General features: G+C 43.5%; 1 protein-coding gene across 11 annotated transcripts in view; it reads right to left on the minus strand.

Moving 5' to 3' along the window:
- Window positions 1-13,439: 13,439 nt before the first annotated feature.
- LOC3290623 (protein catecholamines up) overlaps window positions 13,440-15,838 on the minus strand; it is an 83,763-nt gene continuing 81,364 nt past the window's right edge. For all 11 annotated transcript variants that reach the window (XM_061641746.1, XM_061641750.1, XM_061641747.1 and 8 more), the window contains one exon: window positions 13,440-15,402. In XM_061641746.1, coding sequence (XP_061497730.1) covers window positions 15,247-15,402 — 156 coding nt within the window. In that variant the 3' untranslated portion in view covers window positions 13,440-15,246. The remainder of the gene's footprint in view (window positions 15,403-15,838) is intronic.

The following is a 15,838-nucleotide window of genomic DNA, read 5'->3' on the forward strand; positions in this document are numbered from 1 at the left end:
TGTCGGTCAAAGCACGCCGTGGAAAACAAACAATAACGATTATCCGTAATTACAGGGTTGGCGCACAAAACCCCCGAAAGACGTTTCACGCGCAGCATCCCATTCAGCGCGAAAAGAGCGAACCCGCGCAGCAGCGCTTTTGCGCTGCCCTCCTGCCGCTAGCGATTCCGGTGCGGTTTCCTGCCTCGGTTGCTTCTTGCGCTTGTTGTTGGTTTTGTCTTTGCTTTGCCGCCGCAGTGATGAGCGTGGTAGCGGGGGGAGAAAAGGTGATCCTCTCCCGACACCTAGTTGACTGGTTGGACACCAGCTATGGCCAGCGGTAGGCCAGCGTCTTTGCGTACGCGCATCCCGTATTATGCAAAATTGCAGCTAGTTAACCACCTCTAACGAACGAGAAGCGAGCCCGAGCAAAGGCCGATGCACCGAAACGTGCGGCTAAAGTGTTAGCAAAATGCTTGCGTGTCTGTGTTTGTGTGTATTTGACGGTGTCAAAATTGCTAACCGGGCGCGGTTTTGGTGCGTTTCTGGTGTAAGTTGGAATCTTCGCTCTGGACTGTATGTTGGAAGCTTCTTGCTGGAAGAATACTGGCCGAAGATTTACAACCTTGATTTAGCGCATTTTCAGTGCAATCTAATTGTTGCTTGAGCTTCTTTTTCTTTATTATTCTTCACAAACGGTGTTTTTAGTTGATACAATGAACAGTTCAACGGTTACATTTGGTTGAACTCAGTAAATAATTTGCAAAATATAGTATCATTTAAAATGAGGATTTAATTGAAAGTCATTCAATCTATGAAAGTTTTCATTGTCCTTCCATTAGACCAGGGGCCTCCAAACTTTTCAGCTCGCGGGCCGCATTGCTTCAAAAATAATTATGTTGAGGGCTATTTGACGCTACCTTTAACTGATGAGTGAACGTTTAAATCTCGTTTTTATAGTAAAATACTAACGATATTTGTACAGTTTCGTGTTACTATAGCTTGATTTTTGTCTGAGAAAAGTAAAAAATACATTTTAATTTTAAAAATTCATAATAACGAAATATTTATATTAACTCTGGCAAAGTCATCGTGGGCCGCATTATAAGCTCTTGAGGGCCGCATGCGGCCCGCGGGCCGTAGTTTGGAGACCCCTGCATTAGACGTATGGTCCAATTTTGAAACCCTAAACACGAGCTTCACATATGCTTAGGTGGCACAATCATCATCATTGTCGATTGTCAATTGTCGATTTGCTCAGCGATTCAGTCGAATATGTAACAGCACTTCATGCTGATCAATTCAGTCGACGTGATGGACAGGATCTATTCTCATTCGGGCCGGGTTTCCCTAGCCGAAATTGTCTCTCTGGTGGAATATTGTAGAATAGCAAACCTAAAAAAAATACTGTTGATTTCTGTGAAATGAGACTGTTCGTTTAAGGTTGTAGGGTAAACGTACCTATAGTGGTGCTAGTACCAATAGTGGTGGTATTGCACTAAAATGCGTCTCATACGATAAATTAACAGTAGTTAAGTTATCTACGATAGTGTGAAATGTTCTCTAGCCTTTTACAAAGGATTTAAAATGAAATGGGGCCATTCCGTTTCGTAGTGACCGAAAAATCCATTATTTTGTGAAAGGTATCAACATTTTTCCAAAACCCTTAGGATTTCATAACGATACTCATATTTTTATTAACGTTCTAAATGACCACATAACAACGCAATTATTAGTTTTTTAACATAATTGTTATCAAATGATATTGTTTTATTCAAATTCATTGGCTTTTGACCATATTCACATATTTCTAGTGTTTTTATATTACGTATATTACGTAGTGTTTTTTACGATAGTGCCATTATAGGTACACCAAACAAGCATGTTCCTATAGTGGTCCTAGTTCTAAAATCAATAAAAACAGGTAATTTTAGAGATTTTTTCGACGTCATTTTTGACATGTCGTACTGTTTTCATTAAAATAAGCATCAACAATGAGTTTTCTGTAAGTAATTTACCAAACAAAGGCCAAAATTCGCTTATTTGGCTGAGTGAAAAATCGACTTCAAATCAAGCAAACTCTTCTGGGTATGGGTTGACGACAGGTGTTATTCAGTACTTTAGTCAATATTTTCATCAACCAAATTCATAAATTTTTTACGATCAAATTACGAAAGAAATCATTGCTATTCACACTTAAATCCTTGCTATTCACACGAAAACAGCTTCAAAACTAAGTTTCATTGATATTATACACTGTTTTGAGGAATTCTTGTTTACCACCACTATAGGAACACAATACGACGACTTTAGGAACCATACCACCATTATAGGTACAACGAAGCAATCACAAAAATATATATTTTTTCGTAAATTTGATGTGTTTCATGGTAAAAATGGTTGTGATTGCGAAGATAAAACATATTCCAACTGTTATGTGTTAAAATATTCAGATATTGTCCTTCCTGACACTTTAAATCCATTAAAATACATCTGTACCACCACAAATTGCACCACTATTGGTACATTTACCCTAATATTCAAAGAAAAGAATGATAATTCACCCGATAAGGTAGCACACGGAATAAGAACAACCCAAACAAACTGTGTCATTCTTTGCTGTTACGTGGTTTCACTTTCATTCCCGCCTTGTGCCTGGGCAACATTCCCACCTTCCCAACAATAGAGTGCGGCATTGCAATGAAGCGCTTTATGATCTTTATGACAGATTCGGTAATTAAGCGTGAAAAACAAATAACACACAGACAGCCAGCTTGACAAAGGAACGTTCAAACATGCGGCTTTACATGGGCCTTTGGAAATCGGATCAGTCAGTTCAATAAAGAAGCTTAGTTTTATTGCCTCCATGAGCGACATGAAAAAAACACCCGCCCTCGGAAACATCTTCCCATCCTCGGCTCGTTTGCCGGCTTCCAAAGAGTCTGCAAAGAACAAATGCAACCATCGAGAAAGGGGGTAGTGGTGTGGCATCCGCACCGTTCTATTGTGCTCTGGTGAGATGTGTCATCCGTAGGTTTATGTTCACAGCATGACCAATCGAAGCCGTACGTAGGTGTGTTGTGCTATCGTTGACACCCTATCTCAAAGTGTGTCACTGTTGCTTGTGGGAAAGAAATGGAATCACTCACACACACACATGCCTTATCTCGATGAAAAACAAATATTTAGCCATTTCAAAAGCCCACCGGAAAAACACGGTGGGAAAGATCATTGATCACGGTGTGTTTATCAGCCCCTGGTGCTTTAGTTTTTTGCTCACCGATCACTGACACTGACATCGAACGTGTCTTGCAGCACTTGCACACTGTACTGGACAATTATAATCACCCTGTAATGAGGCAATACACACCAGTACCCGTCGACGGGGAACATGGTTAGTGAAAACTGACAAAACCAGGCACGGGACGCTATATCGAGCGTCATCAATCATCAGCCGGCCGGGTTCGGTGCAAACGCGCGTAATGAATGATAATGATTTGCATCGCAAGGGATGCTGCAACCCGACGGGAAGAAAACGAGTTTTTTGCTTCCGTTTCCCAACTCTCTGCCCTGCCAATTCTGGCAAACCGTACCGGCAGCAAGGGACACTTGGGAGCAGTAGGGACACAGGGCCAAGCTGCAAGCGATGGGATGGAACGTCCTTGGCGAAAAGGCGTGATATGCAAGTTGTTTTCTACTTAGCATGATGCTATTATTGCTTTGCGATTGACATTGAACGCCACTTAAAGCCCCTTAAAGCGAGGTTGAGAAAGGGGAAGGGCGCGGTGAGTCGGAATGCCGGGCAAGGGATGACCATCATCGACCGCCGGAAGGCATGTCAGGTTCACGAAACTAGCCGAATCATCATCACTCGGTTCCGCGGTTTCGGTAGCCTTTTTTTTAAATGTGATTGTTCTGTTTGCAAGGGATAAGTTTGAAATGATTAATATTTAAAGGGTTTTCTTTTCTTATTGCAAATATCGTTTCCTTGGGTTGCTTTCTCCGAACTGCGGTCGAAACAATATCGGTCAAAAATTGAAAAAACGCTTCTTTAGGTACTCAGGGTTTCGCTTTTCCTTAAACTGTTTGATCGATTGAGTGAGAAAGTGTCGAGAAAAAGTGTATCGGCAAACAATCTCTTGTTTGATTTATGTCGAAGTAATGCATTTTAATGCGTTCAATGACATTTTTTACACTGGCGCAAACAATGACCATGCAATATTTAGTAAATATTGTTTTTTTGCTCTTCCTTCATGCTTCCAATACCAAAAGACTTCAATAATACGCCTTTCAGTGAAAAAACAAGTTGATAGAACCTTTCTAAAAGCCATTAGGCAATCAGAAAAGGCTCAGTAGCACATTCCATCTTTGGCATAGAAAAAAGCTTGGCTTGCGTTAGATTAAAAGCAAAAATTGCTTCTGTTGATTTGTCTATAATAAATAAAAACACTCAAATGAAATATATACGCTTCTTGAAATCATTTTTTCAATTTTAAAATCTAATTTTTCACACGCTCTCAAGAACAATGCAACCTATTACTGTTATTATTATTACTAAAGCTTGTGTAACCATTATAAGGCGGACTCGCAACTAAGAAATACAATACAATACAATACAACATATGTGCCGATTCTGTTGGAAAAAGACAACAAAAAAACACCATGATCTATTCCCTTTATCGATCACCCGATGTGAACAATGCAGTTGATTAATCTTACCAACCATTAAAGCACTGCTTCTTAGTTAAAAATCACCAAAAGCTGCACAAAGCTGCATCATTATTGATTTTTTACCACAATCACCCAGATACTGTTACCCTCAAGTGTTTTTACTGACACTTTTCCACGGGACCTGTTAGCCTCCATTTAAAACAAATCCATCTTCATTCATCATGCATCGCAGAGTGCGTGTGATCCGACCCGTCCACCACCTACTTCAGCGTACCTTGGCAAAGCAAACAACCTAGCAGTAATGTGCACAGCTACAGCAAAAAGCATCACACAGCGGCAAACTTGTCGCTTTCTAATTAAAGCCTACCCAGGCACCCAAACCCACGCCCACGGGTATCCCCGTGTAAGCGTTGCCTACCGTTCCGTTCCGTTTGTAAGATGCCGACCTAGGACAACCGGCAATCTTTTGTATAGCATCGGACAACAAATTACCAACAATCTTTGAACGACCGACGCAGCAAGCGCAGAAGGTGTTGCGGGTCCGTATGTTGCAGCCCCCGCTCGGTGGTTCACAACGGACACTAAAACCTACAATCATTTATTTCCCTTTTTTCACCTATTCTAACACCCGCAACATCGATCGATTCGCAATCCTCAGCAGCAGCAGCAGCAGCAGCAACTGCAAAGATCATTAACGAACCCAAAGCAGGTAGTGGCCTGCCTTCCATCCCTTTCCTTAGCCCTAGAATGTTTGCTAGTGTGTGATGGAACGACGCGGTGAAGGTGAAGCGCGTTGTTTGTCCGAAAGTCACAAGAGGCGCAAAATAAGATAAATGAAAACAACACTTGCGGTATGCGTCCGGCATGTGATCCGGGCAAGATGAAAGCGCATCCCGGAGTGCCAGGGCAGAACGCAGGACGAAACCCATGTCGGAGCGCCCTTTTGATGTAGGGATCGGTTAGAATCCGAGAGGATAGCGAAGGTGGTCATGTTCCCGCACCGGGAAAATCAATCCCCTATCATTAGGAGCGCGTCAATTGTTGTTGCATTGTGTGAATCCTGACACATTTGAGTGGGTCATGTAACCCTGTGGTCAAAGTAACCTTTTCTTTTCTTCCGTCTGCTGACCACCTTCCTCAGTGCAACGATTAATCGAAACCGTTTTTGTTTCCTTCTCTTTTCTTTCGGTACGGTCAAAGCAACCCGATGGCGATGCACTTCTTCGCGTCAGGTAGGTAAAGAGAGAGGGAGATTGATTCGAGGCGTGAAACCGATCGGAAGTTAGCATAGAAGGTCCTGCTACAACAGTCAAACCAGGCGCCATTTGCAGTGTGTGTGTGTATTCGTGTGTGTTATCAGTGCTACTTGACTTACCGTGTGGGAGGAGTTCTATGTGTCTTTTCCAATTCCATTAAGCGCGTTTGTGTTCTGTTCCCCGCCATTCTGAGCGAGCCAAACCCTAATTGTTTGTCCACCCAGGGGCGGTGTCGTACGTCGTGGGATAATTGCGCGAGTAATTAAACGTCCAAACGAAATGGCCTAAGCTCCCCCTACCCCACCGTCACGCGTCGGTACAGTGACTCGTACGTGTGGTTTGTCGGTTGTCCAATGCAACGGATGGGGGAATGCTTAGCCACAGTGGCAACGGGGTAAGCATTAGCTGTCATGGCGGTGACACAAAGGAGCCGTAAAAATGACAACCACCTGAACGTGTGTGCAGTCTGAAAGTGAGAAGTTAATAGAAGAAGGAAAAAATATAAACAAATTGTGTATCGATGACAGCGGATACGTGTGTGTCTCATAAAGTCGTACGATCGGAGTGTCGTACGAAGTGTCTTGGGCAGTGATTAAATGTTTGTCAAATCTAATGGTAATTATTGGCCGTGTCGTGTTTCTGATGTTTTGTAGGAGGGCGTATGCAGGCCGTGCCTCGAAATCAATGCTTTTAATCTAATGCCTGTCGCCGGTCAGCGCATGTTCGCATGAGTTTCTAGAGTAACTTAATTAGTGCTTTGCTTTAAGCGATTAGATCATCCTGCTGCTATCTGTGTAGTTATTTTTTTTTTTATAAAATTACTTTTAACTGTCAAATAATGCATTAGCTAATCGCAAGATTCAATTTAAAAGATGTACCAAAGTGTTCTTACTTACATCGATCCTGTTGCTTTTTGTTGCAATAATTTGAATGTGCACGATCCTTTAAAAGCGACCGGAAAAGCGAACCAGCGGATGATACTCCTTTCCCAACAATCCTTGCAACCGTTCTGTTTACCTTCCATTCGTGGCATTATTCCTAAAACTCTAACAATCAAACTAGTACGAATAATGGGTTAGGAGTGAAAGGAAAATTTGGCGTAAAAAAGAAGCTAAATTGTAATTCTCAAAAACGAAAGGTGAATAAGCTCCAACTGCTACGAATCTCTGCAAGCAAACCGACGAACAAATCCTCGAACCCAAAAGATTGACGAGTTTAAGCTCTCTATTCAATCAGAAAGGCCGGTCTGGTGGTACAGTTGTCAACTCGTATGACTTAACAACATGCCCGTCATGGGTTAAAGCCCCGAATAGACCGTGCCCCCCTATGTAGGACTGACTATCCTGCTATGGTAACAATAAGTCACTGAAAGCCTAAGCTCACTTCACTAGAGTGGGTACTAGGCAAGGCAGGCCTTGACCGACAACGGTTGTTGTGCCAAAGAAGAAGAAGAAGATTAAATCAGAAATAGGATAGATCCACATTTCCAGATTTCTGAGCTTAACACCCTCTTCGGAAGAAAAAAAAAACGGAAAATACTGGTTATTAGGCAAAAAGTCGAAAAATATATCCACAATGTTTGATCCTGCGCCCCTTCGACTCTGCGACTCTTGCCGAGGGACAAATCCTCCATGTCGCCTGTCGGTGAAACTCACTACGTAGTAGTGACCCCTCTTGTTCGAGTAATCCTCGATTAATCCTCTCTTTCGAGAAATCTTCACATTATTGTATGTTCGCTAAAGTATTCAAATATCCTTTTCTTGTTGCATTGAAAAACTAACACTTCATTCTTATTGAAAGATCCATTAAACCAAATAAATATTATAAGTTGATGTCTATGGGACGAAAAACACGATTCGAAAAATATAATTGCTCAATAATGTTGTTTTTTTTTCAAATCAAAATTATATCCTTTTTTAACATAAAATATGCAATCATTCTTCAACTTTCGGTGCATTTTTTAAACGCATTTCAACCCTCCAATAGCGTTTTTAACCTTTAAGCGTTGGAAAGTACTCTTTCAACGGCCGAAGTAATGCTAACCAAACGGTGAACAGCATCGCGCTTGAGAGAAAGCTGTCGTCATGCAGTCTACTACGGCTCACGGTTGCAACCGTTTCCATGCAATCCTATCTTCCTCTTGCAATTGAAATTATGCTTTACCTTAATCGGTGTTGCCCCCTTGGGATGGTTCAACGTTCAGATGCAGTGATGGAAAACTGATGCCGCCAGAAGACCAAGATCAACCAAAAACGAGAGCTGCTGCACAACCACAGAACCGGACAGAACTAACAACCTAGAGTCCGCCCATTCAAAAAAACGCGGGAGTTGTTTTCTTCTGCTTATTTGGCCAAAACGGTTAAAATGTGGAATACACCCAACAACCTGCCTCAAGAAGCGTCCCGATACTTTCGAACTGGACTGCAGCGGACCTCTCTCAGGAAGCTGTGACTAAAAAATCGCACTCGAAAGAAAGGAAAAAAAACGGCCACAAACGCGCTCTTCAAACGAACGCAACAAACGAGATATGCCGTGCCTCGGTAATCGGTGCACTCCAAAAGCTTCTCTCGAGTCGTCCAGTCTGGCGAGAAACTGTCTAACGGACGACGGAAAGCAGGGACGACGTAGTTTTCGCCTTACCACGCCGGATCCGCCCATCCGCGAGGTTTGCGCAAAGGAACGAAAACATACACGCAAGCAAACCACGCACCACCGCTTCAAAGTGCGCACGATCGAGGTGCAGGATCGGAGGTGAAAGATAAACGACAGGCAAAACAAGATGCTTTGGCCGCACGATACACGATCCACCGCTACCACCACCACCCAACGCACAAAAGGAAGCCCGCACGGCAACGCGGCGACCCTAAATGATCTTTCGGCACTTCTTTTGAATGCGTGGTCGCCACGTTTTTTGGACGATTCCCTTCTCCCCCAAAAAAGCAACGCCAAATTAATTGCACCCCGACACTTTTGTGACTGTGTGTGTGTATGTGCTCGTGTTCATGCTACTGCGCGCGATGTGCCCTACGCTGCCCCCTTACCCGTTTCCAGGAACGCTGACGATGGGCGCGATAAGTAGTAGAAGCATGGTTTGCTTAGTTCCTCAAGGATCGGTGAATTTTGTTTGCCATATTTTTATGGAACAAGCACACGGAGTCAAATGCACAGCGAAATGAACTATTTAGCAGGCCGAAAACGCTTCAAGTTCAAACAAACGCTTTGTTAATCACTCTAAAAAGAGCATTTTTTGTATTTGAACTCCTGCAAATCGGTTCGTCTCGGCTAGTTTGACAAATCTTTGTTCGACACTCGGAGAATGCAAGGTTTCCCGCAAACCCTGCTGCAACCCTCCCCTCTAAAGAAATCCCATAATCGCATCTCACCAAAATCTGAACCATTATCTCACCTCTAGTCTTCGATCTAGTCACCTTGATTATGGCTTTAATTTTGAACACCATGATAGCAATGAATTTCTATAGAGAATCAGCCTTACCGGTGAACTCGTTCGTTTTGTACTACCCAACCTAGTGGTATAACCCTGTCCAACTAATGAGCGACGAACGTTTTTCGACGAACGAGTTCAACGGTACGGCAGAATGGCAATTATGGATAAATGGTTACTAAAAACTTTGTCAAAGTAAACGGAACGGACGCAGGGCGGTTGTAATTTATGGACATTGGTTCACACCAAGGTAACTAAAGTATAGGTGGAGTTTTAGGTTTGATTTTGGTAGACATGTTGGATTGAGATTTCTATGGAGATTGGCAGATAGGGAGTTATGGTTGCTAAGGACTTTGCATGAGTTACTAAGCAACTTCGGACTCCCTAGCTGTGAAATTAAGTTTTGTCAAAGTCTGACCAGTAGTTATTTAAGGTTGACCTTGGTTGACAGGCTGTTGGTGTTTGGTCGATCTGGAAGGATTTAAAATAGTTGATACGTGAAATTTTTCTTCGAATTCTTGAAATTTAGGAAAGAAAACTATCTTGGACACAACCTAGGTGTTCCGTAAAATTTACCACACTAACAATAATATTCGGTACCTTTTTCTTATACACTCCTTGGCGTTTTCTTCTTGAACAGGGCTCTTCAGGCGGTTCTGTTCAATGTGGGATACTTGCTTGACTCTTTCTTACTGGAAGTGAACATTACATGTTGGGAATTGGACTTTACGGCATCATTGATGGGCTCATCAGGAATCCAATAGGAATGGGATAGTAGTTCAAATTGCAAAATACTTCTCGCAGGTAACTTTATTATGTTGACTCACAGTTGATCAACGAAACAGGCAACAGCTGTATGAGAATACCATGCCTGATTTAAATAAATTGCCATTTGGATATCTATCTAAGCCTGTCCAGGAGCATAGCTAGAACAATTGGAAACAATTTAAAATTGTACTACAACAAAGTGCTATTAGATGCGGAACATGCCACATTATGTCGCTCCCACGCCTTCCTCGTATGGCTACCGTCCATTGCTAATCCACCCTGTAGTGTCACTATCGATACACTACAGCAAAACAAACGTTCCCCGGCAGCAGATCGGCAGCCACAAATTGCGCTCGCCTCTTTAATCGCGTCAACATCCGTCCGCGAGCGCACACCGCCACCACCACCTACCGCGCACTAACAAGCGAAACAGTCCCCGTTTCGACACGCGGGCTAAGTGGAGGAGTCCGCTTGACATGATTACCATCGCGGGCCACGGGGCTTCTGTGCACACTACTCCCTCCCTCACCCACCTCCCTTCCCGCATGAGCGAAATGCGATCCGAATCCGATCCGATCGCAAACGACCCGCGCAAGCTGCAAGATGGCCGCAGTACTTCTGCACACCCTGCACTGCCTGTCCCGCGTTAACCTGAGTTAATGAGTTAGTGGTAAGCCGTGGTGCACCCAGCTGATAATACCTATTAGCATAACGAACGCCTTGCCCATCGCATGGCATTGGCAAAAGGGCAGGGTCGTGGCTGGATGGTTGGTGCTATTTCCCAGCCCAATTCGCAGATAGGGCGGACGATAGGCGACTACACCAACTACTGTCCTTTCGCGTCCATTTTCACTCGCCATCGCTCTCTCTCTCTCTCTCTCTCTCTCTCTCTCTTTCTCTCTGACGACCCACCGTGTGCCCTTTGCGTCTTCCCGGAACGGTTCGCGGTGAAAATTGTAGCACAGTGGAAAACCTCCTATCGGTGGGCCCCGATCGATCGACCAATCTTCGACACGCGGCGGTGCCGCTGCCCGACACGTTCGCGCCAACGAAGACGGGCAGACTCTTACGGGCACTGCCTAGAGCGGCCTGCTCGTGACGATCTGTGGAGCTCGGCTCGGGGGGCAGTGAAGGCAATGGTAAAAAGACAGCGAGACAGCTCATTATCGATAATTTAGATCTTCCTTCCATGGCAGTGTTTCGCGGCTGCTTTTTTTGCAGCCAGCTCTGTTTTCCCCCCTTGTGTCTTGTGTGGCGTGCATACAGTTTGACTTCTAACTTAATAAAGCCTAAACACATATAATTTTCGTTCCTGCGCGTTGTCGCGTTAAAGGATCTGTTCGCGTTGTCTGTGTGAAACGGGGTAAGCCAGTGTGGAAAGATTAGCTTCCAGGGAGGGGCAGAGAGAGAGAGAGAGAGAGAGAGAGCGAGCACTCTTTGCACATGGAAAGATGTATCGAGATATGTTAAAATGAGCATTCTAGTTAAAGCCGTGCAAGCTGCTCGGTTTATCTTCATTGCATTTACTCTTTACGATGATTTCGTGAGTGAGTGTGATATTTGGCATAATTAGTATAATTATCGATGGCAAGTAAAAGTGAACGGTTATAGTTTCAAATACAATTACAAATACAACAAAAACAGTAGATTTTAATGATATAAACAATGATTGCCTTTATTTCTATGCTTTTTATTTAAATCAAATCAAAAGCACAAATGGCTATTTTTTTGAATACTACTTACTCATAACGATACTTTTTGAGACTCCTCCCTAGCGCCACCTATTGTAACATTCAAAAAGCTAACGACGTTTCTGCCCAGCGCCATCTACTGACCGTTTTTCAGCCGACGCGTTACGGTTGATGTCTCGGCTAGCGTTACGACATCTGTTAGACGAAAATACTGTTATACAATAGATGTGTAGAACAGTAACTATATAACAGTAGAAACTGTTATACGTTAGACGTTATGCCGTTACTTTAGTTTTTTTCCATTTTTTTCCAACTTTTTATATTTGTTTATATTCGAAACAAAACATTTGAGAATTAGACTTTTTGCGTGAAATTGATTTTTAATTTTTATAATACGCATTTTTTCTAAAATTTAAAATGAAAAGGATAACCACATAATATCAATATTTCTTTCGTTTTTCTTCCTTGCACAACTTACCTCACATACAAACCGCAAACAATACCCATGCAATCAACAAAATTGTTCGGAGCCTCTTAACGGAAAATTTCAAATAAAACAAAGTACATTTTTTTACTTTTCTTTTCGCATTTTCTTAGCTCTTTGTTGTATATTTTAAATTATAATTATCATCACTTACACTGTTAGGTAATCATCATCATCATCATTATTCCTCACATATGTTATCATCGCAACTAATGCCTTCCTCACAACTCTCACACACACACAACAAGCACGTCCACACGCTGTGCACACAATAAAATCATGCCATCTACTAGCATCACTTGTGTACTGTCGTATGCAGTTGCATGTGTGTGTGTGTGAGTATGTTTGCAGAGTCACAATCTTCTTGCACCGTTTCCTTCGCTTTCACTAAAATACTAAAAATACAAATTTGCTTATTCGGCCTGATCCGGCACGAGCCCTTTTCACCCTAATCTCCCCTCCCATACACACGCACACATACACGCGCGCTTAGTTAAACGCTGTGCTGTCGAAGTACACTTTTCTACTAATCCTTTCTAATGTTCTTCTTATTCTTTCTGCCTTTCTTCATCTTTTAGCGACCATTGCGACCCCAACTTTATCCATCTTATCGCGAGCACTCAATGTGAGTGAACTTCCTTCTCTCACCTGGCTAAGGGGGACACAAATAGCACAACTGTGTCCTACACTTTAAAAACAGAAGAGAGGGAAACACAACGAGCACAAATGCTCTAGAAAAAAACCCCCGTTTCGAACCGGTGTGTTTGCAGCCCCATGCATGCCCCCCCATGGACGTAGCTCAACAGAAGGGAAGGTTTAAATGAACCGTTATTACAGTGTAGAGATTCGAAGGAATCGTCCTCCTGTACATCGCACAGCAATCGTACGCGATCCCTTCTGTTCGCGATCCGGGTGGGTAGGGGAAGGGGGCCATGTTATAGCCAGCTCTCTTTGTCTCTCTCTCTCTCTATCTTTCTCGCTTTAATACACAGAGTATCTACTTTCTCGCTTGCTTTCAACGGCACCTAAGTAGCCTTTGCCCTTCTCGTGGCCCTTCGCACACATACTTGGATTGTGGTTAGGCCGTCGCCTTCATATCATGTTAAAACAAACCGCAAAACAAAAAAAAAAAACAACGCATAGCACGGTGAAGGTTAGGCAATGGTCCATAAGTCGTCTATACATGCTTCTACCATTTCAGAATAAATTGTACATCCTAATACTATTTCCGTTTTTTTTTTTGTTTTGCCTTTTTTACCATTGTTTTGTTTGCTAGCTTTTCTTGTTGCGCCGTGCACTCCCTCCTACACTCCTACTATTTTGTGCTCTAACTTTTGTCTAACTACCGGATTTGTTTGTTTGTTTTTCTCATTCTCTAAAAGCTCCTATACATGTGTGCAGTATGTGCGTTTAGTGTTTCCGTTCTAAAAACGAATCCCGAAGGACTGTGTGGCGGGGGGGGGGGGGGGGAATAGATGGAAAGAAAGTGAAATAAGGCGTGCAGCAACGCTCTGTCTCCTGGTGCTGCCTTTCTGTGTCAGTCTTGTCGTCTAATTTGCAGTTTCTAGTTGTAATAATGACTGTTTCACAAAATTTCTGTTGCACCTAAGCTTCCCCGGTAAGAGATGAAAGGGGAGAGAATAGAGGGGGGGGATTTTACCAAGGAGTACCGCGTTCAGAAATGAGAAGGAAGCAATCGTACATCATTGCATGGCAAAAAGGGCCCAAAACCCAGTCCTATGTGCAGTCACGATGGATGAGAATTAAGAAAAAACAACGAAAAAAACTACACTACTTTTCAAAAACTCGCTTACTTGTTTCCGGTAGAAAAGGGCCATTTTGCAACAGCCCGTACTATTTCTTCTTTTTGTTAAAAATATTTTAGTTCGATGGTTTGGACAAACTGTGTCGATCACAAGGGTGTGGAATGAAACTTAAACTTAATAAACACTAGCGTCTCCCTCTTTCTCCCTTTAGCACCGAATAATTCAAGTTACGCATAAACTGCACACACACGGACAGGGCAAAGCAAACCCTTTTGCCGCTCTCGTTCGATTTCTCCTTACGCAGGGTCCTTGGTTTGGTTCATAGTTAGTGGGGAAGCAGGGGTTTTGTAGTTTGTAATTCCTCGGCCAGGAATGGGCTCTGTCTGTACTAAAACAAAAGAATCGTTCGGTTCATCGCAAACATGCGGCTGTGTCTGAGTGTACTGTTTTTTTTTTTTTGGGGGTTTTTGTTTTTGGATCGCAGAGTGTGAAATATTCGTTTACTAATCGCTTACGTTTTCCCACACACTCACTGCACGGGCATACAAAACAAGAGCAAACGTCCCGATAATGTCGAAAGTATAAGAGCTGCTGAGCACTAGTAGAACGTGCGGGGGGATGGGGTGAGTTTTGTTCCGTTTTTTTTTTCTTTTAGAAGGCGCGACTTTTGCTTACACATGAAAGATAATAAATTAAATAGTTTTAAGCTCCTAAAACACTCCTGACCTCGCGTCACCTCGAATACTCGACCGCTTGTATGGGGCGGCGTGTGTTGTGTGTTGAGGAGTTGAGGGACGCAACAGCGAAACCCATTGGGGCAAACGGGTAGGGGGTAGAGTGATAAGGGTTGTTAAAAAATATACCGTGGAACATTACTAGTAATATAAAAGAAAACCGCCTAGCACACACATGCACACTTGCTCTACACCCAGTAGGAATGGAAATCTAGCATCTAGCAGCGGCAATAGGGGATAGGGACGGCGGGGGGGGGGGACAAACTCCCAACACTATCGCGGGAGAGAGGTGTGTTGCACAACCCTCGTCTCGTACCGATAGTGTGGCGTTTGCATCCTTTTCCCTGTTGCCCGCCCGCATTGCCGCATCGCCTAGCCGTTTTATCATTTGTGTTGTGCCGCCCTGGACGACGACGACGACGCTTAACTGCTAAAGTTGTTGGAAATCATTATGATTAATACACGTAGATCGTCTTGAGCTGGGGCTTCAGCTCGGGCGGTATAACTGGGGCGGGCTCGTGCGCTTTCCGCGATACCAGGCGCTTGAAACGACCGGACAGCTGACGTTTCAGTCCCTTGAAGCCGGTCTTCTCGTTATGTACTAACGCGTCCTGTTTGGAAAAGAGAGAGAGCGAGAGAGAGAGAAAGAGCGTAATTAGTACGGCGCGGTTGGTTTGTTGGTGCATTGAAGAGGAGCCCTAACAACTGCGGATGCGCTTCGGTCGCGTTTGCTTCACCCTTGTGTCCCGTCGATGTTTTCACATTCAAAACTTTAATTCCATTTTGGGTTCATTCGTCTTCCAACCATCTCTTTTCTTCCTTCGGCTGGGCATGCCCCCTGGGGGACCGATTGCTTCAATGACCGCCGAAATCGAGTTCCCAAACCGGAAGCTACGCTAACCGAGAAAACCTTGAAAACCGAATGAACCGAACCTCATCCATAGCTTCACGCCGTTGTCTGCTCACTGTCTTCTTCACGCAGGCTCGACCGGCAGCCGAGCAATTTCAAGTGCTTTAGATTTTTGTTTCGATTTTTCTCTTAATCTT

This window comes from Anopheles gambiae, chromosome 2, assembly GCF_943734735.2.
Source record: "Anopheles gambiae chromosome 2, idAnoGambNW_F1_1, whole genome shotgun sequence".
In the NCBI taxonomy this organism is placed as follows: Eukaryota; Metazoa; Arthropoda; class Insecta; order Diptera; family Culicidae; genus Anopheles; species Anopheles gambiae.